Here is a 19,620-nt window from a genome sequence, read left to right as displayed (position 1 = left end):
TCTGCACCAAAGTACATAATTAATGTACATGTAGAATGATCACCAACTATTCAGGAAGTGTCAGGAAAATTTCACAAGTATATTGATGAATTAATCTTTAGTTGAAAAATTTTGGATAACTGAATTCACATTTGAAAAAAATCAGCATTTTAAGCATTATAAAGAAGACAATACAAATTTACCTGATCTATCTGATCTTGTTGTCCTTTGTATACAGTTTCAGGATCTGAAGGAGGCCGAAGACGAAATTCTGAGTCACAGAAATTTCCATCACCATCTACGTTGTGTAGGCTTTCCCAAACAACTTTTTCTTCAGTAAGAAACCCCTGGTCCGTTACCAACAAATACAGTTGACCCTTAATAAGAAGTAACAAAAGAAAAAAGACTGTTAAATTGATCAAAACTAGAAATATAGTATTTAAGGAAAGTTTTATAATCTATATCTTCAGAATGTATTAAACATTCCTACTGTTTAGATCTGTACAACACGATAAATAGACCAAGTAGATATTTTACTTCCTCAAATCCACTCGGCTTTGAATATAGTTTTTAATTGGCACACTACACTATAACAAGAAATAAGAGCTCTTGGCATGCTCAGCTAATGTATGACTTATAAACACCTTTGGGGGGTTTATATTCTCATTTCAAAAAATAGAAAAACACCATACAAATTCCTGAAAAATATATTACAGTCACAAAAAATGATACCATGTTGCCTATTTTTTTTTTCCAATTAAGCCTATATGACTAATCCAATCCATACCAATTTTTCCTTTCTCTGCACCATTAGTTACTCTTGTTTTATACACCAATAATACTTTGTACCTACTCTGTATTATCAATGTACTTCTTTTGTATACCAATAATACAGATAAAATGCAATTGTTTTGTACTTGTTTTGTATCACCAAATTGCCCAGTATTGATTGTATTTTCCTGCCTTATCCCATAGCCTCTGTACCTGCATAAAATTTTTTTTTAAAATTTTTGTGGATACATAGTAGGTGTGTGTATATGTGGGTTACTTGATTTTTTTTTTTTTTTTTTTTTTTTGAGAAGGAGTCTCACTTTGTCACCCAGGCTGCAGTGCAGTGGTGCGATCTCAGCTCACTGCAACCTCCGCCTCCCGGGTTCAAGTGATTCTCCTGCCTCAGCCTCCTGAATAGCTGCGACTATAGGCATGTGCCACCACGACCGGCTAATTTTTTGTATTTTTAGTAGAGATGGGGTTTCACCGTGTTAGCCAGGATGGTCACGATCTCCTGACCTTGTGATCTGCCCGCCTCAGCCTCCCAAAATGCTGGGATTACAGGCGTGAGCCACCGCGCCCAGCCTACATGGTATTTTGATACGTGCATGCAATGCATAACAATCACGAGGGTAAATGTGGTATCCATCCTCTCAAACACTTACTGCTTGTGTTACAAACAATCCAATTACACTCTTTTAGTTATTTTAAAATGTAAAATTAAATTATTTTTGACTATACTCACACTCTTGTGTTAGCAAATGCTAGGTCTCACTCATTCTGTTTTTTTTTTTTTTTAACATCCATTAACCATCCATCCCACCTGCCTCCAAATACCCATCCCAGCCTCTGGTAACCATCATTCTACTCTCTTATCTCCAGGAGTTCAATTGTTTTAATTTCTAGCTCCAAAAAAAAAAAGAAAGAACATGCGAAGTATGTCTTTCTGCGCCTGGCTTATCTCACTTAACATTATGACCTCCAGTTCCATCCATGTTGTTGCAGTTGACAGGATGTCATTTTGTTTTGTGTGTGAATAGCACTCCATTGTGTATGTGTACCACATTTTCTTTATCCACTTGTTTGTCAATGGACACAGCTTGATTCCAAATGTTGTCCAGTGCAAACAGTGCTGCAATAAACATGGGAGTGCAGACACCTCTTTGATACACTGATTTCCTTTCTTTTGGGTATATTCTTAGCAGTGGGATTGCTGGATTGTACAGTAGCTCGATTTTTAGTTTTTTGAGGAACCTCTAAACTGTTCTCCATAGTGGTTGTACTGATTTATATTCCCATCGACACTGTATGAGGGTTCCCTTTTCTCCATATCCTCACAAACATTTGTTGTTGTCTTTCAGAAAAAAGACATTTTAATTGGGGTGAGATGATATCTCATAGTTTTGATTTGCATTTCTCAGATGACCAGTGATGTTCAGCACCTTTTCACATACCTGTCTGCCATATGTATGTCTTTTTTCTTTAAGATGGAGTCTCACTCTGTTGCCCAGGCTGGAGTGCAGTGGCATGATCTTGGCTCACTGCAACCTCCATCTACCAGGTTCAAGTGATTCTCCTGTCTAAGGCTTCTGAGTAGCTGGGATTACAGGTGCCCACCACCACACCTGGCTAATTTTTGTATTTTTAGTAGAGATGGGGTTTCACCATGTTGGCCAGGCTGGTCTCCAATTCCTGACCTCATCTGCCCACCTTGGCCTTCCAAAGTGCTGAGATTACAGGTGTGAGCCAACACACCTGGCTCCATTTGCATGACTTCTTTTGAGAAATGTCTATTGAAATCATTTTGCCATTTTAAATTTGATTTAACTGATGAGATTTTTTTTTTTTCCTAGAGAGCTGTTATATATTCTGGTTATGAATCTGTTGTCACATGGGTAGTTTGCAAATGTTTTCTCCCATTTGGTGGGTTGTCCCTTCATTTTTTTTTTTTTTTTTTTTTAGGCAGAGTCTGGGTCCCACTCTGTCGCCCAGGCTGGAGTGCAGTGGTGCGATCTCAGCTCACTGCAGCCTCAGCTTCCTGGGTTCAAGTGACTTTCCTGCCTCAGACCCAAGTAGCTGTAACTACAGAAGCACACCACCACGCCTGGCTAATGTTTGTATTTTTAGTAGACAGGATTTTGCCATGTTGGCCAGGCTAGTCTTGAACTTCTGAGCTCAGGTAATCCTCCCACTTCAGCCTCCCAAAGTGCTGGGATTACAGGCATGAGCCACCACACCCAGCCACTTTGTTGAAGGTATCCTTTGCTGTGCAGAATTTTTTTAACTTGATATGGTCCCATATGTCCACTTTCACTTTGTTGCCTGTGCTTGTGGGGTATTACCCAAGAAATCTTTGTTCACTTCAGTGTCCTAGAAAGTGTCTCCAATGTTTTCTTTTAGTCATTTCATAGTTTGAGGTCTTGGATTTAAGTCTTTATTCCTTTTTTTTTTTTTTTTTTGAGACAGAGTCTCGTTCTTGTTACCCAGGCTGGAGCACAGTGGCACGATCTTGGCTCACTGCAAGCTCTCCATTCTCCTGCCTCAGCCTCCTGAGTAGCTGGGACTACAAGCACCCACCACCACGCTGGGGAATATTTTTTATTTTTAGTAGAGACGGGGTTTCACTGTGTTAGCTGGGATGGACTTGATCTCCCGACCTTGTCATGATCCACCTGTCTCAGCCTCCCAAAGTGCTAGGATTACAGGTGTGAGCCACCATGCCCGGCATTTTTTTTTTTTTGAGACAGAGTCTCGCTCTGTCATCTAGGCTAGAGTGCAGTGGTATGACCCCAGCTCATTAAAACCTCTGCCTCCCAGGTTAAAGGAATTCTCCTGCTTCAGTCTTCCAAGTAGCTGGGATTATAGGCATGCACTAGCCTAACATATTTTTAATACCCAGCTTGGGTCTATCTCATCCTATGATAATTTAAGAGAAAAACAAAAAGTCCTTTCCAGCTAATTTTCCACTGAATAGATCTGACCCTTCTCTTATACTTATCACAACTCATTTCAACATATCATTTAATATTACATAATGTCTCTGTTTTACAATTTATGTAGATCATATATTACACTGGCTATTTTCCAACCATAATCTTATTCGTAATTTTCCCCCAGATGATGCTTTAGTATGAGGGTTCTTCTCTTTTTTTTTGAAACAAAGTCTTGCCCTGCCACCCAGGTTTTAGCACAGTTGGGTAATCTTGGCTCATGGCTCTGCCTCCCAGGTTGAAGTGATTCTTGTGCCTCAGCCTCAATAATAGCTGGGACTCCAGGCGCACGCCACCACACAGAGCTAATTTTTGTACTTTTAGTAGAGTCAAGGTTTTGCCATGTTGGCCAGGCTGGTCTTGAACTCCTGGCCTCAAGTGATCCGCCCACCTTGGTCTCCCAAAGTGTGGGGATTACAGGCGTGAGCCACAGCACCTGGTCACGTGAGTATAAGTTTTAACTAAAAGGGTATTCCTTTCTTGGTACAGCTGATCTGTCTTCTCATAGATCAGCCTCAATTTCCTCCTTAGATTTTGATATTTATTTTTTGTTGGTGGTGGGTTTTTTTTTGAGACAGAGTCTTACTCTATCACCTAGGCCGGAGTGCAGTGGCACAATCTCAGCTCACTGCAACCTCCGTCTCCCAGGTTCAAGTGATTCTTGTGCCTCAGCTTCCCAAGAGTAGCTGGGATTACATGCACTTGCCACCACCCCCTGCTAATTTTTGTATTTTTAGTAGAGACGGGGTTTCACCATGTTGGCCAGGCTGGTCTCGAACTCCTGATCTCAGGTGATCCACTGCCTCAGCTTCCCAAAGTGCTGGGATTAAAGGCATGAGCCACTGTGCCCCACCTGACATTAATTTTTTTAAAAAACTATAACTGGTTCACTGTCAACAATGCAGATTATTAGTCAAAAGTTCCTTTATGTAATTATAGCATAGAAGAGCAAAATATCTGTGACTATAGTACTAGTTTAGGCCCATCTGATCCTGAGAGTCTACGGTTAAATCACTAACAATAATATTTCTTGCATTGATATTCCAGCACTTTTGCTACATTATGCAGTCAGTGCTTTCTTAACACTCAAATTTTCCAATTTCATTCATCAGTTTTTAAAATACTGAAAAATTTCATAAATAATAATATAGAATAGGTTTTAATGCATTAAATTCTTAATTATGTATTAGTTCATATTATATAAAATGTCACATTGTCACAATTTGTAAATTTATAAAATATTATTAAATTTGACAAGTTTTCTTCATCAATTTACAAATTGTGATGATATTGTCAGGTATGTTGTTACTGCAAGTAACTACTACATGTAGAATTAATTTACGAGGGTATTTTTATATAGAATAGGTTTTCATTCAGTGTTCTTTTGTGATCCAATATGGAGGAAAGCACTGGCTAAATATTTTTGGTTAACTAACTTGGATTCAAATTACTTAACATCTCTAGGTCGGGTGTGGTGGCTCATGCCTGTAATCCTAGCACTTTGGGAGGCTGAAGTGGGCATATCACTTGAGGTCAGGAGTTTGAGACCTGCCAGGCCAATATGGTGAAACCCTGTCTCTACTTAAAATACAAAAAGCCAGGTATAGTGGTATGTGCCTGTAGTCTCAGCTACTTAGGAGGTTGAGGCAGAAGAATCGCTTGAACCCAAGAGGTGGAGGATCCAGTGAGCCAAGATTGTGCCACTGTACTCCAGCTTGGGCGACAGAGCGAGACTGTCTCAAAACAAACAAACAAACAAACACCAAAAAACCTTTAAAAAATTACTTAACATCTCTAGACTTTAGTTTTTTCTTCTTAGAAATTTTGAAGTTTCTAAGGTACTTTATAATTTGAAAATGTATACATTTCTAAGAGAGTTTCTAAAGTATTTTAAGTACTCAAAAATGAACTTACTACTCCTACTTAACAAATGTAGCCTTATCCACAAAGCACTTTCTTATCCACCCAGACAGGCAGTGAAGCATAGCTGTTGACTTGAAAGTCAAGTTGAAAGTGGACTTGAAAGTCAGATTGGAAATGCTTATAAGCTAAGTGGTCTTGGGCAACTTACTTAGGGTCTTTATGTCTTCCCTCAGCTATTAAGTGATAATAATAATATCCACTCCTCACAAACGAGTTGTGAAGATTAAATGAGATAATCAATATAAAATGCTTAATAAAGTACAAGGCCCCTAATTGCTTCATAAACAGAAGATATATTCATGAGTATCATCTAAATCGATCTCAATTTCTGTGTCTATCTGCTTCTGTCTCCTATTTAAGAGAAAAAGATGAATCTCTCTGCTTGCACTATGGAATCATCACTTTCCTTATTCCAGTTTCCAATTTCCCCCCCTCCCCTTTCAATTTAAAAAGTGACAATTTTTGATATATCAACCAGCTTTAAAAATAGCTAAATTTAATAGATTGTTACTTAAATGTAGCATTCTGTGGAAAAAAATTTCTACTATAGCATTAGTCAAAGAGGAAATAGAATAAACAAATTTATTTCTTTAACATGGTTTTAGTATTTATCCAGAATTGTACCTCCTTCTAAACTACTTTTCACTTCTAATCCCTAAACATAAAGTAAAAAAGCAAACAAAACCAACCTCAAAACTCATCTGGCTGAGTTTATGGTAAAAAATAACAACACAACAACCAACCTCAAAAACCTTGGGACTGAATATGCTTCAGAGAGATGTCAGTAATTGAAAACCAAGAGATAGGGGAAACAGTTATGGCATGAATATAAAGGTCGATATGGTAAAAGCACAATCAAGGAGTCATAATAGGAAAAGAGCTATACAGATATCATTATATGAACCAAACATCTAGAAGCTATGTGATCTAGACAGGGGCCATGTAATCTTAGTTAAGAGCAAGCAGAAGTTATCAGAGGGTGGTGAAGGCGGGCTATGAAAATGAAATGGAACAACTAGACCTAGGATACAGAATTAGGTAAGGATAGGAATCCAACAGTCATGATCATGAAAAGCTAAACTAACTTAAAATATGAAAAGCTAAACTAACATAAACGGGTCTGTTTCTAGAACAGAAATGGTTTATTTACAACCCATCTTTATACTTTCAAATTTCCTGCATGGATAAATAGTCATCTCACTATCTAGACCCACAGGAATAGTCCTGAAAGCATTTGCCCTCTTATGGTCTCCTCACTCTGCTCGTAGAAATCAATCTAGTTATGCTGTTGAAAACCATAGATCAGTCGGGCGCGGTGGCTCACGCCTGTAATCCTAGCACTTTGTGAGGCCGAGGTGGGCAGATCACCCGAGGTTGGGAGTTCAAGACCAGCCTGGCCAACATGGAGAAACCCTGTCTCTACTAAAAAATGCAAAAAATTAACTGGGTGCAGTGGCGTGCACCTATAATTCCAGCTACTAGGGAGGCTGAGGCAGGAGAACCGCTTGAACCAAGAAGGCAGAGGTTGCAGTGAGCTGAGATCATGCCACTGCACTCTAGCCTGGGCTACGGACCGAGAATTTGTCTCAAAACAAGAAAAAAAAAAAAGCACAGATCTTCAGGCTGGGCGTGGTGGCTCACGCCTGTAATCTCAGCACTCTGGGAGGCCAAGGCGGGTGGATCACCTGAGGTCAGGAGTTCGAGACCAGCCTGACGAACATGGTGAAACCGTGTCTCTATTAAAAGTACAAAATTAGCCAGGCATGGTGGCGTGCACCTGTAATCCCAGCTACTTGGGAAGCTGAGGCAGAAAAATTGCTTGAACCCGGGAGGCAGAGGTTGCAGTGAGCCGAGATCACACCATTGCACTCCAGGCGGGGCAACAAGAGTGACACTCTGTCTCAAAAAAAAAAAAAGGCATAGATCTTTATAGAATCATGAGCCTCCCAAAGTGTTGGGATTACAGCCGTAAGCCACTGTATCTGGTCCTCAAATTAGCCGGACATGGTAGTGCGTGCCTATAATCCCAGCTACTCGGGAGTCTGAGGCATGAGAATCTCTTGAACGCGGGAGGCGGAGGTTGCAGTGAGCCTAGATCATGCCACTGCACTGTAGCCTGGGTGACAGAATGAAAGTGTCTCACACACACACACAAAATAAAAATAAAAAAAATAGGCCAGGTACGGTGGCTTACACCTGTAATCACAGCACTTTGGGAGGCCGAGGCGGGCAGATCACGAGGTCAGGAGATCGAGACCATCCTGGCTAACACGGTGAAACCCCATCTCTACTAAAAATACAAAAAAAAAAAAAAGAAAAAAATTAGCCGGGCGTGGTGGCGGGCGCCTGTAGTCCCAGCTACCCGGGAGGCTAAGGCAGGAGAATGATGTGAACTCGGGAGGCGGAGCTTGCAGTGAGCTGAGATTGTGCCACTGCACTCCAGCCTGGGTGACAGAGCAAGATTCCATCTCACAAAAAATAAAAAAGTAAAAAATAAAAAATAAATACAATAGTGAGGTCAATGTATATTTTGCAAGGATGATCTGCCCAGTTTAATTGTAGAAGACCAGGTGGATGTACAAGGAAAGAAGTGATACAAATGACAGCAGAAATTAGGGCTATTCCTATTTGTTGCCAATGGATAGATGAGGAATAAAAAGTTTAATGAAGAGTTCGTGGAGGATATTACAAGTAATAACTAACAGAGATGGATTTCACTTTGCTAATAATGAAAGAAACACAAAGGTATTTTTCCAGAATTTAGCAACAGTAAACCACAAAACTAGGAATGATAAAAGGACCTTCCAACAATAGGAAGTCAATTAATATCTGTGGTCAGAGAAAATGTCCTGTGTAATAAAAATCATTGTTTGTACCATATTCGTTCAGAAGTGTGAAGTTGATTGGTAGATACTATTCACAAAAAATGGGTCAGTTTGATTAACACATCCATTGTGACCTCATGATGGCAGAAGGCTTAAAAAAGTCTGTAAAGATAAAATCAAGGCTAAACATGGTGGCTCACGCCTGTAATCCTAGCACTTTGGGAGGCCAAGGTTGGCAGACTGCTTGAGGTCAGGAGTTCGAGACTAGGCTGGGCAACATGGCAAAACCCTGTCTCTACTAAAAATACAAAAAATTAGCTGAGCGTGCTGGCACACACCCGTAATCCCAGCTACTTGGGAGGCTGAGGCATGAGAATTGCTTGAACCTGGGAGGCGGAGGTTGCAGTGAGCCAAGATTGCTCCACTGCACTCCAGCCTGGGTGACAGAGTGAGTCTCTGTCTCAAAAAGAAAAAACAAACAAACAAAAAAGATAAAATCAACTGTGGTAAAAATAAATAAACAGATGAAGATGAAATCATGAAGTTAATAAACAGGGAATACTTTGTCCAGGTATAGGTTTTAGAAACATTTATATACTTTTCAACGGTTTGGTGTATTGAAACACCACCTAGTGGTCCTCTAAACACCACTTTGGTGTATAGAGGGTCACCAAAAAGCCTAACCCTAGGCAGGGTGTGGTGGCTTACACCTGTAATCCCAGCACTTTGGGAGGCCGAGGTGGGTGGATTGCCTGAGGTCAAGAGTTTGAGACCAGCCTGGCCAACATGGTGAAACCCCGTCCCTACTAAAAATATAAAAATTAGCTGGATGTGGTGGCAGGTGCCTGTAATCCTAGCTACTCGGGGGGCTGAGGCAGGAGAATCACTTGAACCGGGAAGGTGGAGGTTGCAGTGAGCCAAGATTGTGTCACTGCACTCCAGCCTGGACAACAGAGTGAGACTTCATCTAAACAAACAAACAAACAAACAAAAAAACAAAAAAAACTCCACAAAAAAGAGTCTAACTTAACAGATAATTCGCTCTGCTTCTATCCAATACCTTGAGATGGGAGTTAGAACAAAGATGTAATACTAAACAACACCATTCATAACTAGAAAGCATGTATACCTCCCTTACCCTCTTGTCAAAGAAGAGCCCACAGCTCAAACATCTCTAGAATTCCAAAAGACTTTGGATGACAAAAGATTTTAACACACACTAAAAAAAATTAATTAAATAAATATTTAAAAAAGCTTTTCATAAATAGGGTTTAGTAAATTCCTATGGAAATTGGTACAACCAGTAAAGAAACTGGAGGTTTCCTGGGTAATCATTTTTGTCCTGCCATCATGGACTTTCCCCTGTTGGCCTAGGTCTTGATAATGATATAAGATAATCATGAATACCTGGAAGCCTAAAGATCCTCTCTGAAAAGTCGTAATAAAAATTAGGCCAGGCTCAGTGGCTCACGCCTGTAATCCCAGCACTTTGGGAGGTCAAGGTGGGCGGATCACTTGAAGGCAGGGATTTGAGACAAGTCTGGACAACATGGTGCAACCCATCTCTACTAAAAAAAAACAAGCCGGGAGTGGTGGTACCTGCCTGTAATCACAACTACTTGGGAGGCTGAGGCAGGAGAATCGTTTGAACCTAACAGGTGGAGGTTGCAGTGAGCTGAGATTGCGCCACTGCACTCCACTCCAGGCAACAGAGTGAGACTCCATCTTTTTTTTTTTTTTTTTTTGAGACGGAGTCTCGCTCTGTCGCCCAGGCTGGAGTGCAGTGGCACGATCTTGGCTCACTGCAAGCTCCGCCTCCCAGGGTCACGCCATTCTCCTGCCTCAGCCTCCCGAGTAGCTGGGACTATAGGCGCGCACCACCACGCCCGGCTAATTTTTTGTATTTTTAGTAGAGATGGGGTTTCACCGTATTAGCCAGGATGGTCTCGATCTCCTGACCTCGTGATCCGCCTGCTTCGGCCTCCCAAAGTGTTGGGATTACAGGCATGAGCCACCGCGTCCGGCCGAGACTCCATCTTAAAAAAAAAAAAAAAAAAAATCCCTAAAAAGTAGCCCCACTAACAAAATAATAGAAGTATAGATATTGATGTCTGACTGCCAGTTTATTATAGACTGGCAATTTATTATTATAAGCCCCTAGGTGTAAACACCACTGAGGTAAAGCATTCTATCTAGATGTTAAATTTGTTTGTTGAAAGTATATCTTTTTTGTTTTTTTTGAGATGGAGTCTCACTCTGTCACCCAGGCTGGAGTGTAGTGGCATGATCTCGGCTCATTGCAACCTCCGCCTCCTGGATTCAAGCAATTCTCCTGTCTCAGCCTTCTAAGTAGCTGGCATTACAGGCACGCACCATCATGCCCAGCTAATTTTTGTATTTTTAGAAGACATGGGGTTTCACCACGTTGGCCAGGCTGGTCTCAAACTCCTGACCTCAAGTGATCCACCTGCTTGGCCTCCTAAAGTGCTGGGATTACAGGCGTGAACCACCACGCCTGGCCTGAAAGTATATCTTGAATTCTGTGGGATGAAATGTATTTATATGACAGATGTTCCAAAGAAAAAGAGTTCACAGGAGTAGAAAGATGGAAAACATGGTGACCATTAAATATAATTTTTCCCTTTTTTTTGAAACAAGGTCTTGCTCTGTCATCCAGGCTGGAGTGCAGTGGCACGATCACAGTTCACTGTAGCTTCAATCTCCTGGACTCAAACAATCCTCCCATCTCAGCCTCCCAAAGAGCTGGGATTATGGGCATACACCACCATGCCTGTTTTTTGTTTTTTTTTTTTTTAAAAAACGTTTTACAAGTTTTTTGTAGAGACAAGGTATCACTTCATTGTCCATGCTGGTCTCTAACTACTGGGCTCAAGCAATCTTCCCACCTCAGCCTCTTAAAGTACTGCGAACACATGTGTGAGCCTGGCTGGTCATTAAATATGAAAGCATAAGATGTCCCTAAAAACTCAGAGTTCCTCAAGAGTGAAATGCTAGAAGGCAGTAGGAAGATATGGAGGATGTAGCTTTGAAAGTAGTCATAGTTTGTTTAAAAAAGGTTTTTTTTTTTTTTTTTTTTTTGGTGCCATCATGGCTCACTGCAGTCTCACCCTCCTGGGCTCAGGGCCCAAGTGATCCTCCCACCTCAGCCACCAAGTAACTGGGTCTATAGGCACATACCACCACACTGGCTTACTTTTCAAAATTATTTGTAGAGACGGGGTCTTCCTATGTTGTCCAGGCTGGCTTTGAACTCTGGGCCTCAAGCGACTGTCCAGCCTTGGCCTCCCAAAGTGCTAGGATTACACGCATGAACCGCCTTGCCCAGCCTCTATTTTTAAAAATTATTATTTGTGTCCTTACTAAATTACACATTCTCTGGGGCTCAAGTTTATAAAGAGCTACAAACAACTCAGGAATTAGTAGGACAGAGTAATAGTCTTAATGCTGAACAGCCTTAATAGAACAAAGGCACAATCCTCTCTCTGCCTTATTCCCTTAATGAGCAAATGGACACCATGCTGGAAGAACCCCTTCCCTAAATTTTATTTGGGATTTATTTAGTAATTTTAAAGTATTCCTTTAGGGGTTCTATTCTATACCAACAGCCAAAGTGTTATAGATTCTGTTGTAAATCAGGTAATCTGTCACTGGGTCAATGAAGAAGACATAATTTTGACCCTTATAAAGAATGCACACATGTCTGGGTGCAGTGGCTCACACCTGTAATCCCAACACTCTGGGAGGCTGAGGTGGGCAGACTGCTTGAGTCCAGGAGCTCAACACCAGTTTGGACAACATAGGGACATCCTGTCTCTAAGAAAAAATTTTTAATTTGCCAGGTGTGATGGCGTACACCTGTAGTCCCAGCTGCTTGGGAGGCTAAGCCATGAGGATCGCTTGAACCCAGGAGGCAGAGGTTGCAGTGATCTGAGATTGCACCAGCACACTCAAGCCTGGGCGACAGAGCAAGACCCTGTTTCAGATGAAAAAAAAAAAAAAAAAAAAAAGGCACTCACTGGGTACTCTGTCAGAAGTAAAGCAGTGCCTTATCTAAAGACTGAGGATTGGAAAGCTGGTATAATAGGAATACAGGAAATAGAACCGAGAACTGTAATGGGTCATAAATAATCGTCCAAATGCCCATAGGATCCCTGGAAAACACAAGATTTGGATCATATTAAAACGGAGTTACTCTATCAAATGCAATGCATGGTCTTTGATTAGATCCTGGTTTGAACAAATCATCCATAAAACTCTTTTGGGGACAAGTGGCAAATTTGAATATGGACTAGATTTTAGATATTAAGAATTATAGTAGCCACTGCGCTCCATCCTGGGTGATGGAGTGAGACCCCACCCTGTCTCAAAAAAAAAAAAAAGAATTATAGTTAAGTTTGAGATGCAATAGGCCGGGCGTGGTGGCTCACGCCTGTAATACCAGCACTTTGGGAGGCCAAGGCGGGAGGATCACAAGGTCAGGAGATCAAGACCATCCTGGCTGACAGTGAAACCTCTACTAAAAATACAAAAAAATTAGCTGGGCGTGATAGTGGGCGCTTGTAGTCCCAGCTACTTGGGAGGCTGAGGCAGGAGAATGGCATGAACCCGGGAGGTGGAGCTTGCAGTGAGCCCAGATTGCGCCACTGCACTCCAGCCTGGGTGACAGAGCAAGACCCCATCTCAAAAATAAAAATTAAAATAAAAAAAAACCCCAACACTTTACAAGATGTAATCCCTGTCTATCTATTTAGCCTTTCTTCATTCCTTTTATTTGCTATGCTTCAGGCACACTGACTTTCTTTTAATTCCTCAGGAGTCAAGCTCTTTCCTTCCTCAGGGCCTTTGCATACATGCTCTATCTGCTTAGTTACTCTTTTTTGGCCAACTTATTAAACTAGAAGATTCACTTTTTAGGTATCATTTTATTTTTATTTAATGAATTAATTTATTGAGACAGAGTTTTGCTCTTGTCACCTAGGCTGGAGTGCGACAGCATGTTCTCAGTTCACCGCAACCTCTGCCTCCCAGGTTCAAGCGATTTTCCTGCTTCAACCTCCCAGGTAGCTGGGATTACAGGCGCCCACTACCATGCTCAGCTAATTTTTGTATTTTTAGTACAGATGGGGTTTCACCATGTTGGCTAGGCTGGTCTCGAACTCCTGACCTCAGGTGATCCACCCAGCTCAGTCTCCTAAACTGCTGGGATTACAGGCATGAGCCACCATGCCCAGCCTCAGGCATCATTTTAAATGTGACCTTCTCAAATATATCTTTCTTGACACTCCCTAAGTTATAAGTCCTGATAAAAGCAACTAAATTATAAATCCTGATAAAAACACTCATAGCTTGTGATATGTATCCTTAACAAAATGTATCTCAGTAGAAATAAATTAACAATTATTTGTGTAATTATTTAATATCTGCCCCTTGTCAAACTAGGAGGTCCTTAATAGGCAGACACTATAGCCGCCTTGCTCGTGGCTGTATTCCGACTACTAGTGAGCACCCAGACATGATACATGCTCAATAAATATTTGTTAAATAAATGAATAAATCCTAGACTTGAAAGGTCAGGTTAAGTAAGAAATAAAATGATTTAGCAGTATTCACCATGTAGCAATAAATCTGATCCTTATATCCTTTGGCCTCAGAATTCTGAGGAGTATGGATGACTCTGGGCCCATATCTGACATACATATAGCTAAAATGTTGAAGTTATACAAATGAGCTGTTGCTATAACCAAGATAGGGAGAGCCAGGGCTTTAAGGGTATTCTTACACAGGCAAACAAATCATTATTTTATACTACTCTGTGTAATTCACTGACTAAAGTGTTGAAGAAAATATGAAGATGTAATTCATGACCTTAATAAGATACTTTCGTTTAGAAAAAAAAATGACACATTTACATGGAAAGAAAACTGGTAACTAGGTATTAACCAATAAGGGCTAAAAAAAGATGATGTAGCCAATAACAGCTAGATGATGGTTAGACAATTGTACTCTGCCTTAGCTGCACATTAAAATCACCTGAAAAGCACTCAAAATTAATCATGCGCAGATCCCACCTCCATTTAATGGAGTTGGTGGTAGGTTCTGAGGACTGGCATTTTTAAAAAAGCTTCCCATACAGTTTTAGCATACAATTTGGGTTGAGAACCAGTGGTTTGAGGAAAGTAGAAGTAGCTTTACTAAAGAGTTAGTATTTGAAATGTTTCTTAAAGGATGGGTAAAATTTGGACAGGCAAAAAGGAATGAGAAGAGCTTTCCAAACAGGGCTTAAGGAGTGAGATATGGCAGGAAAGTGCAGAAATTAGAAGGTATAATGTATGTATGGGATGGAGGGTTATCAGTGAATAGACACCATTTTGGCTGAAGTAAAGTATTGGTGAATAGAACATATCTTGTATTTTTATCCCCATGCATGAAGTGCTACTGAACATTTTCGGTATATTATTGACGGCATCAGTACGGTATTCTACTATACTATTGAAGGAATCTATACCTTCACTAGGTATAAGGTGACAAACTTCTGAACTAAGTGAAAGCTCTAAGAACAAAAAGAATGGCTATAAGAGATAAAAAGAGTAAACCAGTAAATGACAGAGCCATAAATGGCACTATAGGAAGAATTTAAAGCTACACATTATTAAAGAATTTAATGTTTGGTCACACCAAATTCATTAAACTTTAATAATAGCAAACCATCATAAAGGCAAATCATCTAAATAAATAAAAAAGTTTATTCTAAATTCCTTTAGCACTGAAATATAAACTTCCATCATTAGATGTCATCCTAGTTCTGGCCGGGCGTGGTGGCTCACGCCTGTAATCCCAGCACTTTGGGAGGCCGAGGCGAGTTATCACCTGAGGTCGGGAGTTCAAGATCAACCTGACCAAAATGGAGAAACCCCGTCTCTACTAAAAACACAAAATTAGCCAGGCATGGTGGCGCATACCTGTAATCCCAGCTACTCAGGAGGCTGAGGCAGGAGAATTGCTTGAACCCAAGGTGGAGGTTGTAGTGAGCCAAAATCACATCATTGTACTCCAGCCTGGGCAACAAGAGTGAAACTCCATCTCAAAAAAGAAAAAAAAGAAAAAAAAAAAAAGCCTGGGCATGGTGGCTTACGCCTATAATCCCAGCACTTTGGGAGGCCAAGGCGAGCGGGTCACCTGAAGTCGGGAGTTCGAGACTAGCCTGACCAACATGGAGAAACCCTGTCTCTACTAAAAATACACAAAAATTAGCGGGGTGTGGTGGTGCATATGCCTGTGATCCCAGTTACTCGGGAAGCTGAGGTAGGAGAATTGCTTGAATCCGAGAGGCAAAGGTTGCGGTGAGCCGAGGTCACGCCATCACACTCCAGCCTGGGCGACAAGAGCAAAATTCCATCTCAAAAAAAAAAAGTCATCCTAGTTCTATCTCTAGGGTTTATCTTTTTTTGATTCTTAGAAAGAAAATAATAAAATACTTATTGCAAAGATCTGTGAAAAAGAAGTGGAGAATTAAAAAACAAAAAGTGATTTGAGGTAACACTTCAATTGTTAATCCATCCCATCCTTATAAAGTACTGTATTTAATAATTACCTTCATAATTTGATGGTTACAAAATATTATGCTAAAATCTTTTATTTATAAGCATATCAAAAGACATCTCTAAATCAAGCTCTTTTGATTTAGAATCACAATTAAATAGCTATTTCTATATCATACCTTGTATTTGGTCATGGTGCTAAAATGATTATTCCGAAAGAACACACAAAGTTCTCCTTCCTGAACCGTTGAAGTTAGTTCACATAATCCATGGTATGTCAGTTGAGTGGCTGTGTTATTTAGAAACTGCTCAGCTACAAAGCCTATAGAACCAATGCATAATATTAGATAGAATAATTTCAAAATTAAAAAGTTATTCTTTTTCTATTTAAAGTGTGTTCCAAGCATGGAAAAAGGCCAATCATTATAATACTTTCCCTACTACTTTATGATGACTCCAAATTGGACATCTGTGATTTTAATTTTGCTATGAAATATGTGTATACAGAAATTCCTAACCTAAAGAAATAGTTACGTGAAATTCTTTTTTATAAACAAATGAATTTACTTATACCTCACCTACTATTACAAAGGATTTCATGCAGGTTGCAGTAAAAAAGCAGACACAATAAAACTAAAACTCATCAAAGCAAATAAAAAGACAGGTGTCAGGCAATTTTAAAAATGGGTAGGAAAGAAAAATGTCAGTCAACAGCTACCTTCCCAGTAGCAAGGTGTTTTCACATTAAAAGATTTTACAAAAATCGTAGATAATTCTTAAACTTCTCAATTCTCAATTGTACACTTCTCAATTTTTGCTTTAAAACTACAAGTAGGCATAAGGCTGAAGAGAAAGCCGTGGGATAAATGATGCCATTTGTAATGGTTTTTAATGCCATTTTTATTCTAATCTCCTCCAACATATGCCACTCATGTAGCTGTATCAAGTTTGGAAACAGATCTTATGGCTTTTGTTTTTGAAATACAATAAAATATGCAGAAGTGATCTGGGGTATAGTTTAAAACATATATATACACACACACACACACACACACACACACACAGCTGATCATCATAAACACAATTGATCCTCATTGCAAGTTCATATCTGCAAGTTCATCTGCTGGCTAAAATTTATTTAGAACCTTCAAATCAACACTTGCAGCATTTTTATACTTGTTTGTGGACATGTGAAGACCGGTGAAAATTCTGAGTGGCCCAATGTGCACATTCCCAGCTGAGGTCAAACAAGGCAACATTCTGCCTTCTTGCTTCAGCTCTCTCACATACTGTAAACAAGTGTCCCTTTCATAGTCTATTTAGTGCCAAGTTTTTCACATTTTTATGCCTTCTGTTGGTGATTTTGCTGTTTCAAACAGCATCCAAGCATAATGCCAAAGTGCTGGCTAGTATTCAGTAGACAAAGGCTGTGATGTGCCTTACAGAAAAAACACATGTGCTAGGTAAGTTTCGTTCAGGCATGAGTTATACAGGTTGAGAGGCTGAGTATCACTTATCTGAAATGCATGAGACTAGAAGTGTTTTGGGTTTGGATTCTTTTGGATTTTGCAACCTTTGCGTTATACTTATCAGCTGAGCATCCCTAATCTGAAAATGAGAAATCTCAAATGCTCCAATGAGCATTTCCTCTGAGCGTCATGTTGGTGTTTAGATTTTGGAGCATTTTGGATTTTGGATTTTCAGATTAGGCATATTCTATCTGTAGTGCTGTTGGCTGTGAGTTTAACGCTAGTGAATCAACAATATATATTAAATAAGGTGTGTTTAACAGAAACACACATAAAACAAGTTTATGTGTTGATCAGTTGATGAAAATGTTGTTACCAAAGGCTCCTTGGTAACTAACTCATATTTATCCTAGGGACAGTAGTTCAGCATTCACTAATTCAGTGTTCACAGCAACTTTATAGAACATAGCTACCATAAATAATGAGAATCAACTGTATACATATTTTTTTAAACTTGTATTTCTCTTCTTCCTTGCATCCTTCCTTTTGGAGTAAGGAGACATGTCTCAGAAGCAATGGGAGAGGAGGGAAGGGAATGCCCTAAAAAGTTTCATAAGTGATCTGACAGATATAGATATAAGTACTAAAGATAAATCTGTGGTATGAAAGTAACACTTCAACAATAAATTTAAAATAAAACTTGGTAGGGCCAGAAGCAGATAACATAGGTTTATTCCACTCCCTAGACATCCCTTAGTGTCAAACCATAGTACTTCAAGCTACAAAGTAGTTGTAAAAAGTTACCACACTATAGTTATCACACTATTGCAAGGACTTTGTTATGACAGAAGTACAAAAATTATAAAGAGGTCTATAGTCAAAAGAAATTCATTGAATACTTGCAACTTTTTCGGTTTATACATTTAGATATAAGAGGTTTCTCCACCTGATTACTGCTGTTACTTTGCCAAGTACTAAGTGACCATATACTAATGAATAGCATTTATGATGTACACTAGTAAATAGCATTTACTATTATGTAGCATTTAAAGAGTAGGCATTATGCCTGTGCTGAAAAGTACCACTGCTGTCTGTAATATCTGTATTACTAAATGTTCCCTTCAGAAAGATGTTTTTAAATGCCCCTTCCATGCCTTACTCACACAATATCCTCTCTACAGATCCCTCTCAAAAAGATACAGAAATTCAGTAGATATCTAGCACATTACTTTCATGTTAGTGTGAAATTCAAAAATTCAACATTAGAAAGGTCTTTCTCTGCTACTTCTTTTTACAGAATAGGACATAGGCTCAGAGAGAATAAGTGACTTGCCCAAGGACATAAAACTAGTTATGGCAAAGTGAAGACTGTAACCTAGGAGAATTATTATGGGTATTAAGTTTTAAAATTTATTGCAGATGAGTATTATAAATGCCACCTGAATTATATCTCTCCCAAAACCATAAAGCATAACTTATTAAGAACTACAAAAAACAATGTTTCGTAATTCTCCTGTCATCTCTTAAACAGTGGTTTTAGTGGAAAAGGCTAATCTAGTTTTAACTTTTTACAACTATTTAAACAAATTTTGGAAAACAACTCTAAGTGTTACACAGCGGTTTATTTATCTGTAGACTTATCAGAGCATCATTATAACGCTCAAAGAGGTGTTACTGATTCAAATAATCCATGGTTTATTTACAACATTCACATTAAATCTCAATTTTATTGTTAGATATTGTTATTGATGATACTAAAGGTAAAAAAATTCATATAACGATAATAGACTATTATTCATGAGAATAAATGTAAGCCTTATTTTCCTGAGAAGATTACTATATTTGAAAATATTTCTTATATTCAGAAATTCAAGGCTGGGTGCGGTTGCTCACGCCTGTAATCCCCGCACTTTGGGAGGCTGAGACGGGCAGATCATGAAGTCAGGAAATCGAGACCATCCTGGCTTACACAGGGAAACCCCTTCTCTACTAAAAATACAAAAAAATTAGCTGGGCGTGGTGGCAGGGGCCTGTAGTCCCAGCTACTCGGGAGGCTGAGGCAGGAGAATGGCATGAACCTGGGAGGCGGAGTTTGCAGTGAGCC

The 19,620-nt window shown here is 39.6% G+C and overlaps 1 protein-coding gene across 2 annotated transcripts in view; it reads right to left on the bottom strand.

The window, feature by feature from the left end:
• Positions 1 to 19,620, bottom strand: part of MINDY2 (MINDY lysine 48 deubiquitinase 2) — an 83,398-nt gene that overhangs the window by 9,812 nt on the left and 53,966 nt on the right. For both annotated transcript variants that reach the window (XM_025390473.1, XM_025390474.1), the window contains exons 6-7: positions 16,227 to 16,369; positions 183 to 356 (exon numbers count right to left, since the gene is read on the bottom strand). In XM_025390473.1, the coding sequence (XP_025246258.1) occupies positions 183 to 356; positions 16,227 to 16,369 (317 nt within the window). The remainder of the gene's footprint in view (positions 1 to 182; positions 357 to 16,226; positions 16,370 to 19,620) is intronic.

This window comes from Theropithecus gelada, chromosome 7a (genome assembly GCF_003255815.1).
Source record: "Theropithecus gelada isolate Dixy chromosome 7a, Tgel_1.0, whole genome shotgun sequence".
NCBI lineage: Eukaryota > Metazoa > Chordata > Mammalia > Primates > Cercopithecidae > Theropithecus > Theropithecus gelada.
Note: the sequence above shows the minus strand (reverse complement) of the source record. Positions and strands in the feature narration are given on the sequence as shown.